The sequence below is a fragment of the Vanacampus margaritifer genome, chromosome 14, assembly GCF_051991255.1.
Source record: "Vanacampus margaritifer isolate UIUO_Vmar chromosome 14, RoL_Vmar_1.0, whole genome shotgun sequence".
Taxonomy (NCBI): Eukaryota; Metazoa; Chordata; class Actinopteri; order Syngnathiformes; family Syngnathidae; genus Vanacampus; species Vanacampus margaritifer.
Genome location: NC_135445.1, coordinates 21,251,672 through 21,278,207, shown reverse-complemented (window position 1 = coordinate 21,278,207; position 26,536 = coordinate 21,251,672). Strand labels below are relative to the sequence as shown.

Below are 26,536 nucleotides of genomic sequence, written 5' to 3'. Positions count from 1 at the left end.
TAGCACCACAGTTTTGTTATCACGCACGATGGCGTATTAGGGCCATGTATAAATATATATATTTAGAGGGAGGTTGACATTCTGAGAAATACAAATTTACGAGAGAAAAAAACTTGTATATTTGCGACATTATAAGTGAATGAGAACAGCAGATTCAACATATCAACTTAGCTACTTGTACAAAAAAAATACCAAAATGTATGAATGAGTAATTTAAGTTATTTTTAACAAATTAATTTAAATGCTTGATCCTCAGGGTGTGGTCCTTCGCAAAGCGAGGGGTCTTCATCGCTGGCTTTACCCAAGTGCGAATGCTTAACATGATTTGGTTAATCTCTGCTAAAGCAATTACTTTCTCCTTATTTGAAAACTCGACTGAAAAGTATTGGCACAAACATAAGAGTGTGCCTCATGTATTTCTCGCAAGAGTTTTTTTCTCTCGCAAATATGCGATTTTATTACTCGTTAATTTAAAAAAACATTCTCACAAATTTGCGAGGTTATTTCTCATAAATTTGTTATTTTTTTCTCACAAATTTGCCACTTAATAATGTCGCAAATATGCAGGTTTTTTTCTCGTAAAGTTGTGAGTTTTTTCACTGAATATTACCCTGCCCCGCCCCATATAAAAAAAAAATGTTACAAAAGCGCTATATAAATAAAGGTGAGTGTAGTTGAGTAGGATTAGGGATGAGTACCAAGCCCCGGTATCAAACTGGCCCCAAGGCTGAATTATTAAAAACTGTAGTATCGATAAGATTTACTCTGAATATTTCTGATAACAGAAAGTACTCTACGCCTATATGAATGTTATTTTACCTTTTACCTCTCCTTCCTGATTTAATATCTAACTAGAAATAAAATGAATTTATTCGGTTTAAGATGCATTTCCACAATGGGAGGCAAGTCACCTTGCCCCTCTGCACCGTGACTCCTTCATGTGCAAGTATAGTGCTGGGCGATCATTTTGCAATGTTGTGTCCAAGAATGTGAGTGCAACAACTGCGTGCCAATGATACTTTATTCTAACTGTGGTAATAGGTGTAAACATTCACTTAACAGATGCTTTGTGAGACTGTTGTGACACACGCAGTACAGCATACATTGGCAAATTTACCGCCTTTTTTATTTACGTTATACTTTTCATAAAACTCAGACTAGGGCTGTGCATTTAATTGAAATTCAATCACAATTTCAATTACAGTGTTCCCTCGCTATAACCCGGTTCACTTTTTGCGGCCTCGCTGTTTCGCGGATTCTTTTTGATGGAATTTTGCATGCATTTTTTTTTTACAGTAATTATCTATTTTATCAAATTTATGAAGGTTTGAACATTGACTGAGAAACGTGAGAAAATGTAAATGCCTCAATGAGAAAAGTGCATAAAATGTGTGGTAAGGGGTTTTAGAGCCTTAAAACATTTATAATAAATGTAAAACATAAAGCTAACTACTTTACGGATTTCATTTATTGCGTTTTTTTTTTTTTAACCTAACACCAGCGGAAAACGAGGGAACAGTGTATTACATTTCATTCATACATCCATCCACCTTCTGCCGCTTATCCGAGGTCAGGTCGCGGGAGCAGCAGCTCTAGGAGGGAAGCCCAGACTTCCCTCTCTGCAGCCACTTCAACCAGCTCCACCGGCGGGATACCATGACGCTCCAAGGCCAGCCGAGAGACATAGTCTCTCCAGCGTGTCCTGGGTTGTCCAAAGGGCTTCCCGCCTCTCCAGGGAGGCGTCCAGGAGGCATCCGAACCAGATGCCTGAGCCACCTTAACTGGTTCCTCTCAACGCGGAGGAGCAGCGGCTCAACTCCCTCCCGGATGACCGAGCTTCTCACCCTATCTCTAAGGGAGAGCCTGGAAACTCTGCGGAGGAAACTAATTTCGTCCGCTTGTAGCCGGGATTTTGTTCTTTCGGTCACGACCCATAGTTTGTGACCATAGGTGAGGGTAGGAACATAGATCGACTGGTAAATCGAGAGCTTTGCCTAATGGCTCAGCTCTTTCTTCACCACAACGGACTGATACAGAGTCCGCATCACTGCAGACGCTGCACCAATCCGCCTGTCTATCTCCCGCTCCATCTTAATCCCAACCGCTTCACACCCGGCTATGAACCGCTCCAGTGAGAGTTGGAGATCACGGCCTTATGAAGTTAACAGCACCACATCATCTGCAAAAAGTAGCAATACAACACTGAGGCCACCAAACCGGATCCCCTCGATGCCCCGGCTGCGCCTAGAAATTGTATCCATAAAAGTTATGAACAGAATCGGTGACAAAGGGCAGCCTCACTGGAAACAAATCCGACTTACTGCCGGCAATGCGGACCAAACTCTGACACCGGTCTTAGACATTTTCTTGATTTGTACCCAAAAAATTAATCGTTTGAATAATCGTGATTTATATTATTGCCAAAATAATAATGATTAGATTACTATTTTTCCATAATCGAGCAGCCCTAACTCAGACAAACTCCCCAACGACAATAAATGTGGATGAGGACCGTATAAGCACCCCTTTTTCCTTGCTAAACCAGGTAGACTGTTGGTTTGCTTACTTAGTTTTGTGTGAGTCAGTGAAAGGTGGCAGGGAATGTAAAGGTGCGCTGGGCACGAGGGCTCATGCAGGCGTAATATGACATCTACAATTGAGTGTAGTGGACTCAGGCCATTAGCAGTCAGGTGAAATCCCACAAACTCAATAGGATCTGCTGCAAAGACTCACGTCTCCCTATTCAGCGGGAGGTTGTGGCTGGATAGCACATTAAGTACCTTGGAGAGTCGGTAGTCATGCCGGGAATTCATCTATGGAGTAAGATAGCTGTCAAAAAGGCGTATTCGTGATAAGGCTGTGTTCAGACTGCAGGCATATCTGACTCCAATCGGATTCCTCCTCAAATCCGATTTTTAGGGCTGACTGTCCAGACTTTTTTAGCACGTGTAGTGTTTGGCGTCATTGTGACGCTGTTTAGCTCTCTGTACTTTCCGTTCCTCTTAAGCGCGTTAAGCGGTTTTCTTTTCTTTTCTTTTTTAACGACCACATTGTCACGTTTCGGTTCTGTCGGGTCTGGTTTTTGTTTGATTTTAGGTGTTCATGTTCTTTGTTGTCTCAGTGTTCAGTGTTTTGTTTTGTATTCCTTGTCTTTCCCCTCATCTCGTTATGTCTAACCATGTCCACCTGTGTTTCTGCGTGACCAATCAGTGCCCTCAGCCAATTGTGTTTCCCCAGGTGTGTTGTCCATTAGTGTTGGTGTATTTAGTCTGTTGTGTTTGTCCAGTTGGTGTGGAAGCTTTGTCGACATTATGTGTGGGAGTCCGTGTTTCTCGTTGCGTCAAGCTAAGCCCTCGTCCCAGTTAAGTCGTCTTTGTCTCAGTTAAGTCGTCTTTGTCTCATTTAAGTCGTCTTTGTCTCATTTAAGTGTACATTTATCAGTCAAGTCATCCACATGTCAGTCAAGTCATTCACATGTCAGTCAAGTCATTCACATGTCAGTCAAGTCATTCACATGTCAGTCAAGTCGTCCTCATCATAGTGAAGTTGTTCTCGTCTCAGTTAAGTCGTCCTCATCTCAGTTAGGTCGTCTTCTTCTCAGTCAAGTCATTCTCGTCACAGTCAAGTCGTCCACATCATTGTCAAGTCGTCCACGTCATTGTCAAGTCGTCCACGTCACTGTCAAGTCATCCACATCACTGCCAAGTTGCCCACGATCTGCCTAGTCAACCAGTCCAGTCATGGCGACCAGCCTACTCTTGTCCAGTCCAGTCTTGGCGACCAGTCTACTCTCGTCCTGTCCAGTCTTGGCAACCAGTCTACTCCCATCATATCCAGTCATGGTGACCAGTCTGCTCACGTCCCGTCCAGTCATGGCGTTCAGTCCAGTCTTGTCCAGTCATTGTCTGCTCACCTTACTCTCTATGTTTCAATAAAGTTCCTCACATTGCCCTTCATTCCTGTCTACCTGCCGTGTTTCCTCGCATTTGGGTCCACCATCTTGCAACCACTCACACCTACCATGACACATATGTCTATGGCTACGTCCAGGCACTTTAATTCGCTATTTCCGGTTGCGCATTTGAAGAACTGATGTGGTAGCGAGACCGGCTTCAGCGCAAGTAGTGTAAACTGTCACTGTATTTTTGGTTGAGCATGAGAGGAGTCGACGGGGCAGTGGAGCCGTATAGGCGTTTGACTCCCGAGCATGTAAGGACCCAGTCGGGCAGCGAACCAATTGGATATTGACAGTGCCGGCGCATTGGGTTTTTGCACGCGTAGAGTGACACATCGAGCGGTACAGGAAGATAAACGCAAAATAAAACACTCCGGTTACTTTTCAGAATAAATTACTCGCCAGATCCTATTTCACAATCATGTCAGCAAAACGTCATAATGGGCGGAGCAAGGCCTGGAGTCAACAGGCCAGGTGATTATTCACGGTTGAAACACCAGCGAACATGGACGAGGAAAGATTTATAATGGAGGTGCGATAAGTTTCATGTGACAGATGCATACTGTATGCCCACTTCAACCTCTGAAAATATAAAAAATGATTGCAACAATAATTTGTATTTTAAGGAGATTAACTCATTCACTCCCAGCCATTTTCACTGAAACAATCCCCTTCACTCCTGGCTGTTTTACTGGATTTTGACAGATTTTGCAAGACTCACAGAATATTGTGTTCTATTGCTATAAAAACACGGAACATAACAAAAGAAAGATTAGAGGTTCTTCTTTCATCAAGAAAAAAAAGTATATTTCTAACTGTTTCTGTTTTGCAGTAATTAGCATTAGAATATAGCTAAATTTCATCATTATTCAGAAATCTATTTAGAAATGTAAGTAAAAGCTTCTTTTCCAACATGACCCCGGTTAATCTCTTTTGCTCTGCTGCCACCTGCTGGCCATTTTTGTAATAACTACCATTTCTTTAACCTTTCTTTGCAGTTGAGAGGTTGCATCAAAGCCTTCTGTATGCTGTAGATGCTGGAAAAAAACATAGAAAACGTATAAATACGTTTTTGGGACACTTAAAACATTTAAATTAGAATGTATTTATACATTTTTGGGTGGAAATGAGTTTAATGAATGAATGAATGATGTCATTGTCGTTCTCTCCAAAGCTTAATGGCGCTAAATGAGTAAACGCTTTTGCACCTCCTCGGTCTAAGACCGTTTTGTGATAATTACTTATTTATCGCAACTGTTACTAAACTGCTGTGTTCTTGTCGCAAATCCTTTGCCATGTGTGGTAAATCACGCGCAAATTTGCTCCCAACTGTCAAACTTTGTGGTTGTCTTTGCGCTGGTATACCCATCCATCCATCCATCTTCTACCACTTATCCGGGGTCGGGTCGCGAGGGCAGCAGCTTTAGCAGGGAAGCCCAGACTTCCCTCTCCCCAGCCAATTCAGCCAGCTCGTCCGACGGGATCCCAAGGGGTTCCAAGGCCAGCCGAGAGACGTAGTCTCTCCAGCGTGTCCTGGGTCGTCCCCACCGGGATCTTGTTCTTTCGGTCATGACCCACAGCTCGTGACCATAGGTGAGGGCAGGAACGTAGCTCAACCGGTAAATCGAGAGCTTTGCCTTTCGGCTCAGCTCCTTCTTCAGCACAACAGACCGATACAGCGTCCGCATCACTGCAGACGCTGCAGCGATCCGCCTGTCGATCTCCCTCTCTAACCTACCCTCACTCGTGAACACGACCCCAAGATACTTGAACTCCTCCACTTGGGGCAGGATCTCATCCCCGACACGGAGAGAGCACTCCACCCTTTTCCGACTGAGGACCATGGTCTCGGATTTGGAGGTGCTGATCTTCATCCCAACTGCTTCACACTTGGCCGCAAACCGCTCCAGTGAGAGCTGGAGATCACGGCTTGAAGAAGCCAACAGCACCACATCATCTGCAAAATGTAGAGATGCAATATTGAGGCCACCAAACCGAACCCCCTCAACACCTCGGCTACGCCTAGAAATTCTGTCCATGAAAGTTATGAACAGAATCGGTGACAAAGGGCAACCTTGGCGGAGTCCAACCCTCACAGGAAACGAATGCGACTTACTGCCGGCAATGCGGACCAAACTCTGACATCGGTCGTACAGGGACCGAATAGGCCGTATCAGGGGGCCCGGTACCCCATACTCCCGAAGCACCCCCCACAGGACTCCCCGAGGGACACGGTCAAATGCCTTCTCCAAGTCCACAAAGCACATGTGGATTGGTTGAGCGAACTCCCACGCACCCTCGAGGACCCTGCTGGGGGTGTAGAGCTGGTCCACTGTTCCACGGCCGGGACGAAAACCACACTGCTCTTCCTGAACCCGAGATTAAACTTACCGATGGACCCTCCTCTCCAGCACCCCCGAATAGACCTTACCTGGGAGGCTGAAGAGTGATCCCTCTTAAGTTGGAGCACACCCTCCGGTCCCCCTTCTTAACTCTTTGACTGCCAAAAACGTTAAATAACGTTTAGTAAAATCCTATGGAGGAGCGCTAAAGACGTTTTTTGTTTGAAACGGGTGGAGGAAAGCCTTGGCCAGCTGTGCTGAAAGTATCAAGCAGATCGAGTTAGTATAATGACTATTTTTGGCCCCTAGATGGCAGCGATGACTCTCTTTGGACAAGATCGGGTAGGCGTCAGTAGTAGAAGACGTGAGGCGGAGCTAGAGTGTTGAGGGGACAATGGCTGAGAAAGCGAAAATGGCGACGGTGATGATGGTGACTTCGAGGTTGACGCCGAAGTTGGAAGCCTTGAAGCGGCGGCTATGATCACGTCATGAAGCCTCACCGGCTAGCGATGCTAACACCGGAAAACGCGGAGCACAACCGATCACTTCTGCTCAGGCGGACGTTCAATCGGACAACGAAGAGTGCCCCGAGTCCAATGCATATTCATCGGAGGAGTGGATACAGTCTGATCACGGAGAAGACACTGGTTATGGACTACGATGCCACCATGAATGGAGCGGATAAGATGGATCAGAACATCTCTTACCACCCGGTATAGGAACTGAAGGACATGAGGAAGCCAGACGTAACACCACCGTAACGTCACCGTATCATGATCCTGAGAGTAGACTTGATGGCAACATGGCCAAACACACACTGCAGTATATACTTGCTATTCCCCGGAGAAAAAAAGCCAGCAAAAAAGTGTAGCGCCTGCAATCGCAGCGAAACAAATCTGTTGTGCAAATCCTGCTGTGTCCCCTTGCATGCAGGGGAGTGTTACACAAAGAAAAACTGTATTTGAAACATCCACCCAATTGTAAATAGTACCACGGTTGCATACATTTGTAAATAGTTTGCCAAATTGTTTTGTCAAATTGTTACACTGTTGAATGTAAATAAACTTATTTTGCTATCAAAAAACACTTTTTCATTGTTGGTGGTAGTGTTTTACAGAAGTAAAGCACTGTTTAGGTGTTTGTGGCATCATGGGAAAAAAAAGGTGTAAAATTCACTAGAGTGCATGAAATAATATCGTTTCACTAAAAGCTTGATTTCTCCCTATTTTGTTTCAAAACAGAGCATTTGGGTGAAACTAACCATTTTCTATTGTTGATTACTGAAAAACGGAATAAGGTAGAAACAAACTTTTTCTGATCAAAGATGAGAGTCCAATCTTTCATTTGGTAGTATGTGTGTTTCCTTAGTCCAAACACAACATTTTCTGTGGACCTTAAAAGATCAGTCAAAATGCTTAAATCGGCGGGCACCCACGGCATCCCTTTCCTGAAAACGTCTGGCAGTCCAAGAGTTAAAAAGGGGGACCACCACCCCGGTCTGGCAATCCAGAGGCACTGTCCCCGATGTCCACGGGATGCTGTAGAGACGTGTCAACCACAACAGCCTCACAACATCCAGAGCCTTTAGGAACTCCGGGTGGATCTCATCCACCTCCGAGGCCCTGCCACCGAGAAGCTTTCCAACCACCTCAGTGACTTCGACCCCAGAGATAGGGGAGCCCACCTCAGTCCCCAGACCCTGCTTCCTCAAAGGAAGGCGTGTCGGTGGAATTGAGAAGGTCTTCGAAGTATTCTCCCCACCGATTCACGACGTCCCGAGTCGAGGTCAACAGCACCCCATCTCCACTATAGACAGTGTTAATGGCGCACTGCTTTCCTCTCCTGAGACGACAGATGGTGGACTAGAATTTCCTCGATGCCATCCGGAAGTCTTTTTCCATGGCCTCACCGAACTCCTCCCATGTCTGAGTTTTTACCTCAGCGACCGCCGAAGCCGCATTCTGCTTGGCCAGCCGGTACCTGTCAGCAGCCTCCGGAGTCCCACAGGCCAAAAAGGCCCAATAGGACTTCTTCAGCTTGACGCATCCCTTACCGCTGGTGTCCACCAGCGGGTTCGAGGATTGCTGCTACTGCGACAGGCACCAACCACCTTACGGCCACAGCTCCGATCGGCCGCCTCAACAATGGAAGCGCGGAACATGGTCCACTCGGACTCAAAGTCCCCCGCCTCCCTCGGGACAAGGGAGAAGTTCTGCCAGAGGTGGGTGTTGAAACTCTTTCTGACAGGGGATTCTGCCAGACGTTCCCAGCAGACCCTCACAATACGTTTGGGTCTGCCTGGTCGGACCAGCATCTTACCCCGCCATCGGAGCCAACACACCACCAGGTGGTGATCAGTTGACAGCTCCGCCCCTCTCTTAACCCGAGTGTCCAACACATACGGACACGACTACAAAGTCAATCATCGAACTGCGGCCTAGGGTGTCCTGGTGCCAAGTGCACATATGGACACCCTTGTGTTTGAACATGGTGTTCGTTATGGTCAGTCCGTGGCGAGCACAGAAGTCCAAAAACAAAACACCGCTCGGGTTTTGATCGGGGGGGCCGTTCCTCCCAATCACGCCCCTCCAGGTCTCACTGTCATTACCACGTGAGTGTTGAAGTCCCCCAGCAGAACGAGGGAGTCCCCAGGGGGAGCACTCTCCAGCACACCCTCCAAGGACTCCAGAAAGGCTGGGTACTCTGAGCTGCTGTTCGGTGCATAAGCACAAACAACAGTCAGGTCCCGTCCCCCCACCCGAAGGCGGAGAGAGGCTACCCTCTCATTCACCGGGGTAAACCCCAACGTACAGGTGCCTAGCCGGGGGGCAATGAGTATGCCCACACCTGCTCTGCGCCTCTCACCGTGGGCAACTCCAGAGTGGAAGAGGGTCCAGCCCCTCTCGAGAGGATTGGTACCAGAACCCAAGCCGTGTGTGGAGGCAAGTCAGACTATATCTAGTCGGAGCTTCTCAGCCTCGCACACCAGCTCGGGCTCCTTCCCTGCCAGAGAGGTGACATTCCATGTCCCAAGAGCTAGCTTCAGTAGCCGGGGGTTGGACCGCCAAGGCCCCCGCCTTTGGCTGCCACCCAACTCACTGCGCACCCGACCCCTTTGGCCCCTTCCACCGGTGGTGAGCCCATGGGAAAGGGGACCCACATTGCCTTTTCGGGCTGTGCCCGGCCGGGCCCCATGGGTATAGGCCCGCCCACCAGACGCTCTTCTTCGAGCCCCACCTCCAGGCCTAACTCCAGAGGGGGGCCCCGGTGACCCACGACGGGGCAAGGGAAACGAAGATCCAAAGTTTGTATTCATCATTGGGGTCTTTTGAGCGCTGGTATACCATTAGAGCAATATCCTTAGTGAATAAGACGTTAACAGGAAGCAAGTTGCGGGTGCAGATGTGGAGCAAGTTTTGGCGCTAAAATCTTCAGTAAGATATAATTTCTTAAATTTAACAAAATTTGCTTATTTTGATTTGACAAGTTCTTTTTACTTAAAATAAAATTGTCAGGCAAGATCATTGTGCTTATTTTAAGATACTTACTACTTAATTATCTTATTTGATCGAGCATTCTTGGTATTGAGTGTTAACAGCCAGTTTTAAGTACTGTGAGGTCAAAACAAGCATTTCCCACATTTTAAGATGACAACTAACCAACCTCAAAGGCCCTGAGAACTGGGATTTCATACGTTTTCTTATTTTAAGATTTTGCATAATCTAGTAATAAGATAAAGGGAAAAAATACAAGTATGAAAACAGACGAGTGCAATATGGTTCATTTCGTTATATTTACTAAGCTCATTTTTCCTTGTTTCAGTACCAGCTCAGTGGTCTAGTGGTAGAATGCCTACACTCAGACTTGAAGATTGTGGGTTAAATTTCCAGCTGGGTCATGACAAAGAAAATGGGACCTGTTATCTCCCCGCTTGACACTCAGGCTAAGTTATACAAGCGTTAAAAAAAATACTCATGTATTTTAAGAAAATAGTTTTATTTATTACAGCTTGAAAAAACATTACTTGTTTTTAGGCTGAAAATACTATTTTCAAGTCTGCAGTGGTTGATATGGGCCTAGTATTATTGTCTTATTTTTCAAAATCTTACAGGTAAATTTAAGTAAAAATTTATTGTTGTGTTGGCAGGTAATTTTGCTTATTTGAAGTAATCATTTTCTTATTTTTGTATATTTGTTTCCTAAAATTTCTACAGTCCTTTTTGCAGTGTGTTAGGGAATGCAGCACATTCTTAGTGGATTTGGCCCTAAATTCACCAAGCGGAATAGGATGTAATCGGGCTTGTGGAATGACTTTATTTGGTTTACCGACGAGTTGGCAGGTGTGGCATGTAGTAATCTGCTACAAGCCATGCCAAAAGAACTGCTTGAGAATGAGCTGGTAGGTTTTGGTTACACCTTATTGTCCAGATTATGGGCTTTCATGTGCCAAGTTTAAAATAGGGGGTCTGTATTTAGTGGGAGCTATAATTTGGTAAACTGCGTGCAGGTCTGGTTCATCCATCCTTTGGGAATCCGAAAGTGCAGACGCAAAAACATTGTCACACAAATCAATATCAGGATTTTTACGGGCTTGAGCACGCTTGATGGCACAGATGGGATATAGTTCTGGGGAACATTCTTCACTACTCTGAGGAGAATCTACAACCTCCAGAGAAGGAGTTACTTTACCCCCTGCTATGTTGTTTACCATTAGCATTTCTATCCCATCTATGGGCAACTCAGGACACACAATAACCGGAAAAAATAATATAATATATCACATAAATGTAATAATGAGGAAGCAGATAGACTTGCAAAACAGAGATCTGAGCTCCCTGTCGAGGCCCCAGAACCCTTCAGCTCCGTTTCAACTATGCAACCGCCTCCTGATTCTAAGTAGAAGTCAATTGAATCTGGTCGTACAAGTCCTTACAGGACATTGCAATCTCCAGAAACATAAAAATACTATAGGTCGGGCTATGTCTGCTACGTTCCCTAAATGTAGTATTTTAGATGAGTACTCTACTGCCTACCAGGACATTTGGAAATGATACCTGGGGAACAAATTTCTCACAATCACGTCAATTGTTGAGAAAATTTATATTAAAACTATGGCCACGTACCTGAAGCAAGCTGGAAAGCTTGATGAGTACGACAAGATAATTTAAGACAGTGTTCCACCGCAATGGGCCTACAAATGGCCTGAGCGAGGTGCCTGCTGGGTTCGACATCATAGAAAGAGAGTGAACAGCTTGGCACTACCGCATAATAATAATAATAAGTTAGGTTACTTTAGTAAAGCATATAGATACTCTAGTCGGTATTGCTGAGTAGGGAGTTTTCTATAGATTGATCATTTTTCTATGTTTACAGCTTCAAACTCTTACTTCCTCCTACTTTATTTTGATGATATTACAGGATCAATGTTCAAGTATGTTAAAGCAAAAAGCAGAAAGTGTAGATGTGTACTTTTGAAGGATTCTGTGCAGTTGTTACTGTTTTATTGCTGCCTATTTAAAGTGCCTTTAATTATTTGCACTTATTGGATTAATGGATATTTATTTTTATTTTGGTTTGGCATTTTATATGCATGTTCCTTTATTTTATGTTCCTATATAGCCAGCTCAGTGGCTTAGAGGTAGAGTATCCACCCTGAGACTGGGAGGTTGTGGTTTCAATCCCTGTCCGGGTCATACCAAAGACTATAAAAATGGGACCTATTTGCCTCTCTGCTTGACACTCAGCAATCACCAAAATGATCCCGAGCGCAAGCCCCTGCTGCTGCCCACTGCTCCCTGGATGGGTCAAATGCAAAGAACAAAATTTCACCGCACTTGATGGGAGTGACAATCAGTGGTACTTTAACCTTTAACCTTATATCATTAATGCCTATTGTATATTTTCTCCATGACAATAAATATTTTTTCAAGAAGGTAATTGATGCCTGTCAGGTATGCAGCTATTTGTGAAATTTGTCTAGTTATTTGCCCAGAGCACTTTACTTGTTAAGTCGCTTCACATTGATGAAGATGGGATGCAATGAATTTGGCTTCTCCCAAGAAAAACAGTAAACTGAGCAAAAACAAAAATAAGAAGGAACTAGAGCTGCGGGCAGCTATAAAGGGCCCTCGCAGCACGGCCACTTTGGGGTAATTGCACGTTGGGGTACTGACACGTTTGGGTACTGGCACATTCGAAGCAGAAATTATTTGAAAATGGCATAATAAACCTTTACATATTATGGAATTTTTATTTATTTTTTGCCAGGTGTGATGAGTTTTGGTCAATATTAAGACACTCAAAAATCAGCCTCCGTTTTATTTTTTGGCAATGAGTTGCCCTGATTTTAAAGTCCATAGAGGACATAATAAATGAATAAATAAATAAATAAATAAAAAGTACATATGTATTGATAGGTGTGATGCCACACAAATTTTCGAGTGGTCGAAATTAAAAAAATATATATTCATAAATGACTTAGTTATCACACTTACAAAAGTATCAACATTTTGTACAAATATGAAAATACCTTGTGTCACAATTTTTTTTGTCGACCCAAAGGCTAGGTGGCGCTATATTTATAACTGACTATTGTCATAGAGATACCTTAAGGCCGTGACTATAAACATACAAGTGAAGTTTGGAAATTTTTTCAGCATGTACCGAGGAGTTATTACGTTACATTTCGGCTTTCATGGAAAAGGAAATATGAAACAAAAAATATGATGCCCCGAGACCAGTCACATAAAATTTTGAGGGGATTTCGCCTGTGGGCCGCGAAGCCGCCGGAAAAAACACACACAAAAAAACGAAATGGGAACAACGCATAGATCGTCAATAGTGGCGTGAGCAGAGGTGGACTGACCATTGGGGATTTCGGAAAAATTCCTCACGGCCGCGGTCTGTCCAAGGCCAATTTGGACCGGCGTTTATTATTATTATTTTTTTTTTTTTTGTGCGCCCTTCGTGTTTTACAATACACATAGCCATCTTTTAAGAAAATATATGTACAGCCAGTCCAGAGCCCATTATTTTATAAATACAGTCCGACTCGCTGAGAAGCTGTAGACAAAGCCACAACAAGACCCCAATGGCACCGCAGCCACGCTCACCGGCCGCCACTTGCGAGGAGGACACACACGGCTGGTGCCTTGCGGAGTGACTCACCCAAGTCAGCGTCAAACTCAGAGCAATGCATGAACAACTGACCGTTTGTGCTTCGTCGGACTGTCGCTTTGTGACCACTAATAAGCTGCATTGCAGCAGCCAAATAACTACAAACACTAGCGCACAAGCGCATCAGCCCACAGGAGCGCACCAGCCCCCGCCCCCTATGTTGTAGGAGCTTGCTACTAGGGCTGCACGATTTTGGAAACAAACAAACAAACACACCAATATTGCGATTGCGATTTGATTTGCGATTTTTGTAATTTACACGTTAAAATGTATGTAAAAACTACAATTGTCCGTTTAGTTTCAGACAAGTAATTTGATCAATGTTTTAACAATGCAATACTATAATGTCACTATTGGATTAAAAGTACAAGGCGGAGGCATCCTCTTCTGGTGAATGCGCTAAGCGGTGAGCTTTGACCTACATTATGCTTCTGAACCAAATAACTTGCAAATAAAAACAATACATTGAGGCTCAGGCTATGGTGAGATTATAATACACGCTACTATAGTTACATATCCAGAATAATAACAGAATGGAAAATAAGATCCCAATTATTTATTTTTTTGCAGGATCATTAAAATCAAACAAGACAAAGAGAACTATAAATAACTGAATTGTAAACAATCTTCAAGTATTAAGTGTAAACATTTAAACAGGTAAACATTGCACACTATTTATGCACTTATATTAAATAAACAACAACACTCATGACAAAATTCTTTTCTCTCGTATTAACAGTGCAAAACTTTTGAGGTCTAAATTTTGCACACATTTTTTATAAAGAAAAGCTACTTTTACACACTAGATGAACTGGATCAAGTACCAATATAAATAATAACTGGACTCTTACACACTTTTTCAGAATCATTACTCTAGCCTGTATTGCACAAATTTTAGAAACGAGAACAAAAATGCTTCTGCAAGATTAAAGAAATCAGAAAATAAAGTGTAAAAATAGTGCAGTATGTGCGGTAGTGCAAAAGGCTTGCAGGTTTTTGGCTAGAAAAAACAGCATATCCACCATTGCTGGTTCCAGACATGCACGGTCAGTTACAATGTTCCCACCGGTGCTGAAAAGACGCTCTGAGGGGGAGCTTGTAGCTGGTTCACACAAATACTTACAAGCTAGTTTTCCAAGTATTGGAAAGTTTATGTTGTGAATTTTTCACTAAGCGGGAGAGTTCCGTTCTCCTTCAATGACATGAACCAACAGGTAACTGTTCAGTTCAACAGCAATGATATCCTCCATCGTCTGTGCAGTAGCTAAAAGTGGTGTTTGTTTGCTTAACAAACTTCCCAGAGTGCGCAAAACCTTCTTTCCAGTGGCCCCACCTTCACTTGCTGAGTCTGTGCTGCTGACATGAGGGGTCTTCGCCTGTAAAATATAAACAGAAATGATACGTTAATGCTGCACTGAACAACCTGAACTGCAAATAAATCAAAACTAAATTTACCATTCGTGCAATCTCCTCCATCTCAAGCTTCACTCTGTCTTTGATGACTGCAACCTTCTCTGGACTGATGAAGTCAGTTTTAAATCTTGGGTCCAGTAGAGACAAAAGATCTAGGAGCTCCTGTGTGGCTGGGTCGTCATAATGACTTAACAAATAGGCTATAATTTTCGACTTGATGGTTTTAGTCAAGTCGGTGTCTTCCTCTTTTTCAGCCAGTGTTGCATGTTTCAGCAGATGGAGGACTGGTTTAAGATATGACAAACTAACGTAATCTTCACCTGGCTGAGAGGGGTTTGGAGGGGTGTAAGGGCACCATTTATGGATTCAAGGACCTCAATGTCTTGCCAAGTGGGTGCCAGGTGTCGGGTTTTTCTGTCAGACAGAACCTGGGTTAGCGCTTTGCTTTGCTCCAACACCCTGTCTACCATTCTTTGCTTTGAGCCCCACCTTGTTGGACATTCAGTGACAAGAGAAAGCACGGGTAGATTCAGTTCTTTTTGGACTTCAGTCAGTTTGTATTTCTTCTTCCAGATATGGGAAAAATCTCCAACTAATTATTTGCAAAGCCCTGTAACCCGCTTCACTCTTGGCTCCTTCCTCATGGCATTTTCTAGAAGAAAAAATTAGTAAACAGATGAGTGATGAGTAACAGTAAAACAGCAACACACAAACGGGATCAAAAGAAAAAAACAACTTACCAATAGCCAAGTGCATCCTATGACCAAAGCACTGCAACCTCAGCCATTCATTTAGCTCCACCGCTTTTATGATATTCGCTGCATTGTCAATTGTGATGCACGTCTGCTTTGTTTCGCCCAAACCCCACCTTGACAAGCATTCTTTTAGCCCATTGGCTATGTTTTCTCCAGTGTGCACCTCAGGAACATATGAAGTGGTAAAGCAGCGGCTCTTCAGATTAAAATCATCGTCGATTAAATGCAGCATCACTCTTCTTGCTCGACCACATATCACGTGTTGTAGCGAAATGCTGTGGAGTTCAGCTTCAATCTTGGCCCTACATTCTGCATATATTTCAGGCACGGCTACTTGACTGAGGTATGTCCAGGATGGAATGGCATAACGCTTATCCATTATGTGCATCTCCTCCTTTGTAGCGGCAGAAGTCCCATCTTCCATTAAATCCACTTTGGTGCACGGCAGTCACAGCAAACCATGAGGTGCACTTGGAGTGTTATGGTTGCGCTGTGCTGAATGAAGGCACCGGGGCGCAGACTAACTTGTATAAGCCAACAGGGTTGATTGGCCAGCGCCATTAAGACTCGAGCATCAGCAATTCTGGTTAGCTAATACAGCTATCACTCAAACGCCAAAGGGGAAAAAAAGAAAAACGATATAAAACTGCATTGTTTTGCGATTAGATTATTGCACTAGTGCAAACCGCGATGTCGATTAGATTTCGATTTAGCAGCCCTACTTGCTACTAGCAAGATATAGCAAGGGAGAAAAATATCAAAAAGAAAGAAGGCAGGTGAGAAGGGAATGGGTGGTGCCGAAAAAATAAGATGGAAGAAAATAAAAATTTCCAGCAGAACATCGACAGGTAGGCCCGGTAAAAATCACATTTAATATGGGTCAATATTAGACCAAGTAGTCCATACATTTAATGCAAATGATTTGGTAATGGAGCATAATTGATTGATTTTTGTTGCAATGCTCACCATCAAAAAATCATCAAGAAGACCTACATCTGTGATTTGATCACATCACAGTTGGCAGTTAAGGAATGCTTCCATATTATTTGATATGTGGACAAATTAGCTCGATTACTTTCACATAAGCACGTGTGTGTGTGTCTGGGGGGATTTGTGTACGTGAGAGATATTTATGGTGGAGGAGAAGGCACCGAAGCAGGAACTACTAGTAAGCTGAGTTGTACAGATTGTGTTGGGCTGTTGTACTGGGTTGGCAATTGTCCTGTATTATGCGTAGAATTAACTGTTACACAATAATTTTTCATTTATGTTCCAAGTACAATAAAACCAGAATTAGGAACTGAAGTGAATCTTCTGTTTCAATTTAATTATAACTGTTTTGATTTAGTTATAACTATTTAGAATTGGACAAAATTGCTTTGATTTACTCAGTATAGTTCTGTGTGAGAATTCAAATGATGTGAGGGCGTGGCGGCTTTCTCTTTTCACACATTCCTGAACCATTTTGTGGGGTTAAGCAAATGTGTTAATTAGATCCCTTTGTGTTTTACAACCAGCGCCAGCAAAACTGGCTCTGTAAACAACGTCAACCCTTATTTGATTTCCTGTGTTCCATCTTGTGACTACAAGGGCGAAGGAGAAGAAGGAGGAGCATTTGGTGATTTGTATTGCGGTATCATGTGACTGTCTGAGAGGAGAGCAGAGAGAGGGGAGGGACTTTTAGATGGACGAAAGAATATGAGTGACTAGCGTCACAGTTGAGAACCATAATGGCGCGGGTAGATGCATATTCTCACTGTCCACCAATTTGTGAATAAAATCCTTAAGAAATGCCTGAATTCACTGACCTCATTGTATGTTTTGATAATCAACATCATGAACACGGGAGAAGTAAGTATTCATCTTACTTCAGAACCTATTCACTATTACTGTAGTTTTGACGGCCTGATAAATTAGCATCTATGTTCCTTTTTAATGTTATTGATTAGGCCTACAATGTTTTTGCTCATACAGATCTAACAGTCCTGTCACCATAGAAAGAGGCAGAGTCCAGTATTGTGACAGCTAAGCCAAGAAGCCAAATTTTATGTGACTCTCAAAGCGCATGGTCAGGAATGCATACAGAAAAGCAAAAACCAACATGAGGCCGGGACTAAAGGCAGGGGATCACTTGTTACGTTGTTCTCCAAGACATATGTCAACAAAGTCATTGACGTAACCAGCAGATTAATATCATAATCAATTTCGAAAGAAGTAAAGGAGGGAGGAATGTTTTCTGTGCAGATTGACACCAACCACACAAGATATTACCTCCACAGACCAGTGTTCTGTGATAGTAAGATATGTCACTGATGTGATCCATGAGAGGCTTTTTGGAGTGGTGGACTGTGAATCATCAAGCGGGGACTATTTTGTGGAGCTACTCAGGATGGGAAATTGATGTTTTTTCAGAATTTCACAAGTTACTTCATGTTAAAGATTAGATATCTCTTAATATGAAAAGAAAAATGCACTGAGCTGTTACCAACGTCTTACAAATGCAATTATGCCATACAGTGGCAGAAAAATTACCTAAACAAAAATCAATAATTTTCCCCCCTTTTATGCTGACATGAGTATGAAAAGTTGTACTTGTACATTTCATTGAACACTTAGTCGTTTGCCCTGAACACACTGGTGTTGGTCCTGTTGCATGAAAACCTTTTTGTTAATTTCTTAGCCAGAATTACTTGTGTTGTTAAAGAAGTTGTCCAAGAGATGTAATTTAATCTCACTTGAAAAATGATGCATAAAGTTGACATTTGTGGTGATATTACTAATTTAGCCACGCAGACGGTTTATCATGCGCAGCAATGACGTGACGTCATCGTTAGTGGATGTCTCTGTGAAATTAGGAGATCGAAAAGGCTTGCCTCATTTTTCCAAAATATTATTTCTACCTCTTCCCGCATCGCTCCTCTATAGATATGATGAGAAAAAGATGAGCCCCGACGACATATTTATAAAAGTCCGTGGCCTTGACACGCTGGACCATGCGTAGTTACTTCCGTAACATTGTATCTTCTTCTGCGCATGCGGGTCACTTTGCAGACGCATACGGTTCACACAGCAGACAGACTGATGGGCACGATTAATATGTTATATGAACACTTACTCAAAAAAAATTATGATTTCACCCCAAAAATCTAAATTGAGAATTAAGACCTGCAGTGTGAACCACGCCAAAATAAAACCAAAACACCTGAATCAGAATTGCCACATGTTATTATGGAAAGAGACTTTCTTAATGGAAGAGCGCCAGTCTTTCTCTGCTTTATCCCATCCTTAATTAAATAGCAATAAACATTTATGTTTGTTTTATGTGTTAATGTATTTATTTATTTTTTCTTGATAATGAAATGTATGTTCACTTATTAGTTACTCCTATATTGTAGTTTATACAACACTGAATAACCCATTTATTGAGAGCCATTTTAGAAAATTGCAAAAATGTTCAATACTCACCCGGTATTGTGTTCAATAATTAAATATACACTACATCTGCCAAATGACTGAATAGACTCTTTTCTTTTTCCGTTTGTTTATATTCAACAATAGAAAAATGTAGGTTACACAAAATGCTGAGATTTCTCCCATAGACTCTCAAATTGTGTTCATCTTGTATAAAATGTGGCAATGATGTCATCTACTGATGGTTGTGCATCAGTAAAGTTGTTTCCAAGTTTGAAATTTACAGTGGAAGAGAATCAGATGGTCCTCCACCAGTTCCCATTGAAAAAACGTAATTGACAAGTATACTTGTCAATGGCAGTGAATTAAAAATAGGGTAAATGTAGCTTAAATTTGGGGCTGAAATTGATCAATTGCAATGCCATACATTTCAATGGGAAACATTACCTCAATTTACACGCTTTTGGTCTACAAGGGGTCGGATAACGAATTCAATTAGTAGCCTGAGGTTCCACTCAACTTGGAAACAATTGGTTCAGAGCAATGAGGACTGTGGAATAGCGATTACAAAGACAATACATGTATGATGGAGTGGACAGAGGAAAAGCATAAGTGGCAAAGTTGAAGCTAATGAAATTCTCTTTGGGAGTGGCGAGGTTTGGAAAGGATCAGCAATGAGCTCATCAGAGAGACAACACTGACTGAAGGGTTTGGAGGGGGACAGAGGATACATCAATAAAAGGATTCTGGAAATGGAGCCAAAGAGGAAGAGATGATTTGTGGATGTCATAATGCAATACTTGGGAGGGTATATTGCTGATGAGGGAAGACTGCTGGAGTTGGATCAAAAAAATGCAGACGACAGAGAAAGATGGTAGCGGATGATTCAGTGTGACGATGCCTGAATAGAGTTAAGGGTTAAGGGAAAGAAGAAGATGAGGATACAGAATTGTGTATATTATGTGCTAAACAGAGAACAAAATCATATTTTCAACAAACCTGTCCTCCCTGTTGACCTGATAATAGTAGGACCGCTGTCGGATGGCTGAGTAGAAAGAAAATGCCTCATTCAGGTAACTCGTTTCGGAAGTACGTAGGCTGTCAAAGTTGGAAAAAAACAACTGTGAGCCAAATTTTAAGCATAAGGCACTACTCAAAAACAGTCAGCTTTTATTATTTTATCTTGATGCACTCCCACATTGGGTTTGTAGTAAATGTAACTGTACATGTTATAATTCACCTTGAAACATCCCCACTGAGTGTAGGAGCTCCGCGTTTGATTTGCCCCCCAACCACTAAGGGGCAATGTGCTTTTGTTTGTATACCTGATCCATGGGCAGGTGGCTAGGTTGTACTTAACTAGGGTTCCACTGGGGGACAAGTGTTACTGATTGGGGAAGCAAACAATTTTCAAATGGGTGTTTATCTTGTATTTTGGGCGTTTTTGTTGTTACTTTGAGAGTTGGGATTTTGTGAATTAAGAATTAATTGTCAAGCATCATTGAGAGACTTCTATGGGTTTCTTTTCTCTTCTTTCCTTGCCTTTTTTTACAAGAAGTCAAAATTAAACAGTCAGTAGCCACAATTGCAGTGGATAAGTGGTGGTGAACAATCCCCTACAACTGAGAATTTGTTGTAAATGTGACTGTATAAGTTATGATTATTATTGTAAACATGTCTTAAATATTTTTGAAATGACTAGCTGTATTTTTTTTTCTTAAAGCAACACAAGACTTACAACACATTTTCCAGTATTGGATTAGGTATTGTGTATAAAGAATAAAAGTGCAAGTGCAAATATCTCTGGCATCTTATTCCCTGAATTTTCTTTTAAACCGATTAAGTGTCAAAATAAGAAAATACCGTGTGCAACGCCATTATCCTGGTCACGTGATTGTGACGATATATCCGGTTTGAATAGGAGTTTGCTGACGTGATGGGCAAGAAATAGGCCTTCTCCTATCCCAAATATTGCGACAATTCTGATCAGAGTAAAATCCTCAGTATGTCAGGTTTCTTATCAGTCCGTGTGGGGGTGGGGCGGTGGGGGGTGGCCTCTCCTAATGTGGGCTAAAGTGTGCTTAGAACACGACATGTTGCTGGCCTGGTAAAAGTCACCCGCATGTTTACCGTCCAGGCTCGGGATGTCCACAATTTAAATTTCTTGAGTGAACAATGTCAATGGTGACTTGACTGGTAATTTGAGCCTCTGTAACATGCAACTTGCAGACGGTCCCCAACTTCGACTTGCTATGAATCGGCCGGCTGAATGAGTTCTCCTTATCGGCCAGTTTCATCCCCACTTTCGGCTAGACACAAATCTTTGGCAGGTCCTCCGTGGCTTTACTGCTTTTGAAGAAGTGCTTCTTTGCTGTAGGGCGTAATTCCACCTTTGATGTCCGCCGTGGGACGCAATAATTCCTGTGAGTCTCTATATTGTTATTGACAACTAAGTCATTTAATGTGTATTTTACGCACGCCATACGTCACAATGATCTTGTGACTGTCCAAAATGGCATATACTGTACTTATTGCAAAAATACTCATAAAAAGTACTATAAAATCATTATTGCTCAACATAAATTATAACAATTTTCAGGTAAGAGTTGAAATGATTCATTTCACAAAATACTAATTTTTTCATAAATCTTTAACATCATAAAAACCTGGGGTCTCACTTATCAAAGGGTGCATAGGATCCTCACTAAAAGTGCACATACGCAAAAAACTGAAATTGGTGTACGGAATGAATCATACCTATCAAACATGGACATGATTCCGTAATCACCTTCATTTGGTAATGTGCGTACGTGGATCTCATCCTAATTATCTATATATGGGCATTGTGAAGCAGAAAAATTTGTATAAATGAGCCATGCAAGGTCAATTTTGTTTATCTTTTAGCGTGTATAATAGAGGCCACCGCAAAACACTCAGGGAAAACAAATCATATTCAAAATCAAAAAAGAAAATAATTCCGCTTTTCCACTAGACCGTCGGCCTTAATTGGCCCCTGATGCTCCTGTTTCCATTTGACTTTTTCGGGGCCGAGCGGTTACAATGGAACCGACTTTTACAACCATCTTGGAGGTGGCTCTGCAGCACCGGTTGTCTGGAGTCGAGCGGGGCTGTGTTGTCACTCATTTAATTGGCCGACAGCAATAAGCGAGCAACTCAATGGCACACCCATTTCCTTATTTTACGCAAGCGAGGCAGAGGCGAACGCAGACCGTGGCCAGTCATAAAAATACAAAATATACATAATGTTATACATAAATACTAAGCCATATTTACGATTTAATATGTACAAGTGTATGGATTTTTAATGATTGTGGTATAAAAGACATTCGCACACACGGCTCGCCTGGTTGTGTGTTCCTATTGACTTGAATGAGATCCAGCCAGCCGCAGCCCGGAGCCTTGTTGCTCCCCCGGCTCATACTCATGGCTCCCGCCTCGGGGATGGCGGCTTTAGTGGCCGCCGGAGGGCTTTGTACGCCGGAGAGTGAGGACGGCGAGCCATTGACTCGGAGACATGGCCAAATGGATGAGACTGAGCTCTCCATTCAGAATGAGCGCTTGCAGCGAGCGTCGCTTGCTGGTCTCGAAATCATGATTGCAATATTTCCTCCATGGTGGTCCATATTAAATTGTAGCTATGGTTCAGTGTTGATGCAAAATTAGAGCTGTCACACAATACCATTTTTAAATCAGATTAATCACATTTTAGAATTTTGATTAATCACGATTAATCACTGAATTAAAAAGGCTTTTTTTATCAAAATATTTTTAACCGCCAAATTTAAAAAGCACCTGTTATGTGTTCATTCTTTTGACATTTGAGGACGTCTTCAACATTTTTTTGATCCACTACACACGCTCATCCTCTTTTTCTAATCAGTTAATTACTTGCATAATTTAGAATGGGGAAAAAAAATGACCCCAATATTTTGACAAACACAAACATTTATTAAATGCTTTACTTTAATGAATGTAATTATGTTTATTGCTCAAACACAACCTGTGCTACCTTTAATGTAGCCATCCGCTGTCAAACTAAAGGATAATCTGTGGTCAAACTAATAGTGTGATTAATCTGAGTTAATACATGATTGATGCGATAATTCTTTGTGATTAATTAATTACTTAACGCTTTAACTTTTACAGCACTATGCAAAATGTTTGTAGGCTCCTGTATATTGCATATTTTTGTCTTAATGCTGGCCGGCGGGCGCTTGTGTATGTTGGGTTAAAACCTGGAAATAGTTTTTTCTATAAGTGAAATTGTGCATTTGATGGGCTGTACTTTGCGACGTCGCCACATCATGCAAAAGCAATTCATATTTTTAATCCATGCAAAAAGAGTAGCAGAGACTTGCCAAATGTTATGGCAGAACTACACGCTGCGAATGTGCAAGCCTGGACAGGTCAATTGATCCTGCCCCCATCCCGCTGCACGCCTGTTGTAATGGAAATGCAATGGAGGCCGACTGGTGTCATGCCGCGACGCACAGTTGTAGTGTGGTACCCCATGGCATTCGGGTCTCGTGGAAATGTAGCTTAAGAACACAGGCTTGGTGTACTGTACGTGAAATTGCCTGTATTGACTCCCTTCAATGTATGGGCATGTATAGGCACTACAGAGAAGAAAAGAAAAGAAAAATTAAAATCATGTTCATGATTAAATGTCATAGATCTTTCTAAATAAAAAGGTTTTCAGGCCTGATTTAAAAAAGTCCAGGCTCTGGGTGGCCCTCAACTGGGCAGGTAGCCTGTTCCAGAGTCGCGGTGCGGCTGCTCAAAAAGCTCAGTCTCCCATGGAGGAGAGCCTTGTATTGGGGACTTGGAGGAGCAACGTGTTTCAAGATCTGAGGGTGCGGATGTAGTATTCTATCGTGATAAGGTCTTTGAGGTAATTTGGTACAAATCCATTGATGCATTTTTGAGTAAGCAGCAGAATTTTGTAGTTGATCTGGGATTAAACGGAGCCAGTGCAGTTCATTTGCATCTGGCCACCTTCCTTAGACTCTCAATCAAGCATCAATTTCTCTTTTGTTAAAAAAAGGCAAAGACCCATTGGTGTGCACTTCATATTGTCCAATTAGTTGATTGAATGTTGACTTTAAGTTGCCGTCTAAATTACTGGCGTTACGCTTGGAATCTACCTTACCCTCTATTATATCTATATAATATTGATAGTGAATATTCATATGACTCACTAGTAGTGGTAGTAAAGCTGTCCAATTTTTGATGCAACTTCTCCAATCTGCCATCTCTTCAAGCCATAGCGGCTGTCCAGAACCTGCCTGTCAAAAACACAAAGTACAAAAATAGTCATTATAGAAGCAATCAACCCTAAACACTGCAATCAATATTCAATCTTTTTTCATGTAGGGGCATGGAGAGGGTGGAGTCCAGTATACCATAATTTCCACATTGATTGAGATGTATGAAAGGAATGTGCTTGTATTATTTTGTGTGAGTGATGTTTTCTGGATTTGGACGCATGCCGTGTTTTAGTCTGAAAGCCACACAAGTCTGAGTACATGTGGTAATTTGTTACCCATAGGACGGATGTCTCAGTGCTATGACCAGCTCTGAAGCCAGATTTAAGATATAAAATTGAAATGCTATGAAGAAACCACCTTTTCCAAAATTGAATAAAAAATGTATGTTTTGAAGTGGTCTAAATGTATTAAAATTAGACGGATCAAGCTAAGTTTTCTTTAAAAGTGGTTGATCACAGCGCGTTTAAAAGCAGAGGGGACTACATACTTGATGAGTGAACCGTCAATAATAGATCAAATGGTGAGATACAGAGTTTTAAAAACCTCTGAGAAATTGTGTGGGGGTAGAATCTGTCATGTTTGTACTCTCAGACTGTTCCTTTGTGTTGCAATTGCCTGATGTAATCAGCAGCCCATGAGAGTCATCCACAGACTATATAGGCAACAGCGGAAGACGCATTCTGTTTGTCGGACGATTCATCTGCTTGCATCACCTTCAGTTGAAGCTTTGTTTTACAAATACATGTAAAAACTATTATTTGTGTCTGCGTGTTTGGGATCCACTTACTGAACATAACAGATTTGTCCGACCATATGCATCCCACAGACTCAAATAAGCCGTGTCATGCCCTGGCCTCCCAGGGACAGTTGGTTGGACGTTATGAGCAGTCCTTGACTGATATTAGGGAGGCGCTAAATTCAATAGCAACGCAGTTTGATGATTCCGCGCATGTTTCGTCCAGGGACTCATCAGGGGGCTCACCTCGCGAACCGAGTCTCACAATCCTACTTGCTATGGGGGTGAGCCCGGGTTGTGCAGTGAACGCATTCAACACTGAATAAAGATTAAGATTCACTGACTGTCACATCCACCTAAGTGGGACGAAATTCATTCTCCACATTTGACCCATCCCCTGAGGGAGCGGTGAGCAGCAGCATCCGCGCTCGGAAATCATATGGTGATCTAACCCCCCAATTTCAACCCTTAATGCTGAGTGTCAAGCAGGGCGGCAATGGGTCCCATTTTTATAGTCATTGGTATGACCCGGCCGGGGATGAAACAGCTGATTTAGAAGGACTCATCGCTCTCGCCATGCGACTGGACAACAGCTTGAGAGAGCGGTGGAGAGAACGTCGCATGGAGCATCCCAGGCACCCCTCGCGTGCCACCGGGACGGTCCCAACGGATCCTGGAGGCGGTCCCGGGCTTGCGACATCTGTCATAGAGCCAGTAAAGAGAGACCAAGTTTTTGGAGAGGAGCCCGGAGAATTGGAGTGTTTTCTGCCATTCCCACTGCCTGAAGTCCGCTGAAAACCTAATTTCGAGGTCACTGAGTTGAATAACGTTCCTTACGAGTATCATGACTTGAAAAAAGTATTCAGCAAAGACCGAGCCCAATCCTTGCCTCCACATTGTCCATATGACTACGCTATAAACTTTGTCTCGAATGCCCCATTACCAAATTCCAAACTGTACCAGGTGTCCAAACCCGAGCAGAAAGTGTTACAGGAGCGCATGACTAAGTCACTAGCTGCCGGTTTGATCCGCCCTTCGTCTTCGCCGGTGGGTGCCGGGTTCTTCTTCATTGATAAGGACAAAACTTGACGTCCGTGTGTAGATTACCGGGGCCTTAACGACATTATGTTCAAAGATAAATGCCCATTACTGGTATTGGATTCAGCATTCGCTCCCTTACAGATTGCAACAGTGTTCATCAAATTAGATCCCCGGAGCGCCTACCATTTGGTGAGGATCACAGAGAGGGATGAGAGGAAGACAGCATTTAAAACTCCGTTAGGTCACTTAAAATCTGGTAATGCCCTTCGGACTCTCTAATGCCCGTATTTCAACGGTTAATAAACGATATGTTAAGAGACATGCTGAATCAGTTTTGTTTTGTCTACCTTGATGATATCTTAATCTTTTCCAAAGATCTCAATGAACACTGTCACCAGATCAGAATGCCGTTATAACGC

At 42.7% G+C, this 26,536-nt stretch overlaps 1 protein-coding gene across 4 annotated transcripts in view; it reads right to left on the bottom strand.

Annotated features, from left to right (window-relative positions):
• scai (suppressor of cancer cell invasion) overlaps positions 1-26,536 on the bottom strand; it is a 171,117-nt gene that overhangs the window by 104,847 nt on the left and 39,734 nt on the right. For 3 of the 4 annotated variants that reach the window (XM_077542791.1, XM_077542793.1, XM_077542792.1), the window contains exons 4-5: positions 24,272-24,358; positions 20,052-20,150 (exon numbers count right to left, since the gene is read on the bottom strand). In XM_077542791.1, the coding sequence (XP_077398917.1) occupies positions 20,052-20,150; positions 24,272-24,358 (186 nt within the window). Of the gene's footprint in view, positions 1-4,929; positions 7,972-20,051; positions 20,151-24,271; positions 24,359-26,536 lie in introns of those variants that run through there. The other variant, XM_077542794.1, reaches the window with a different exon arrangement.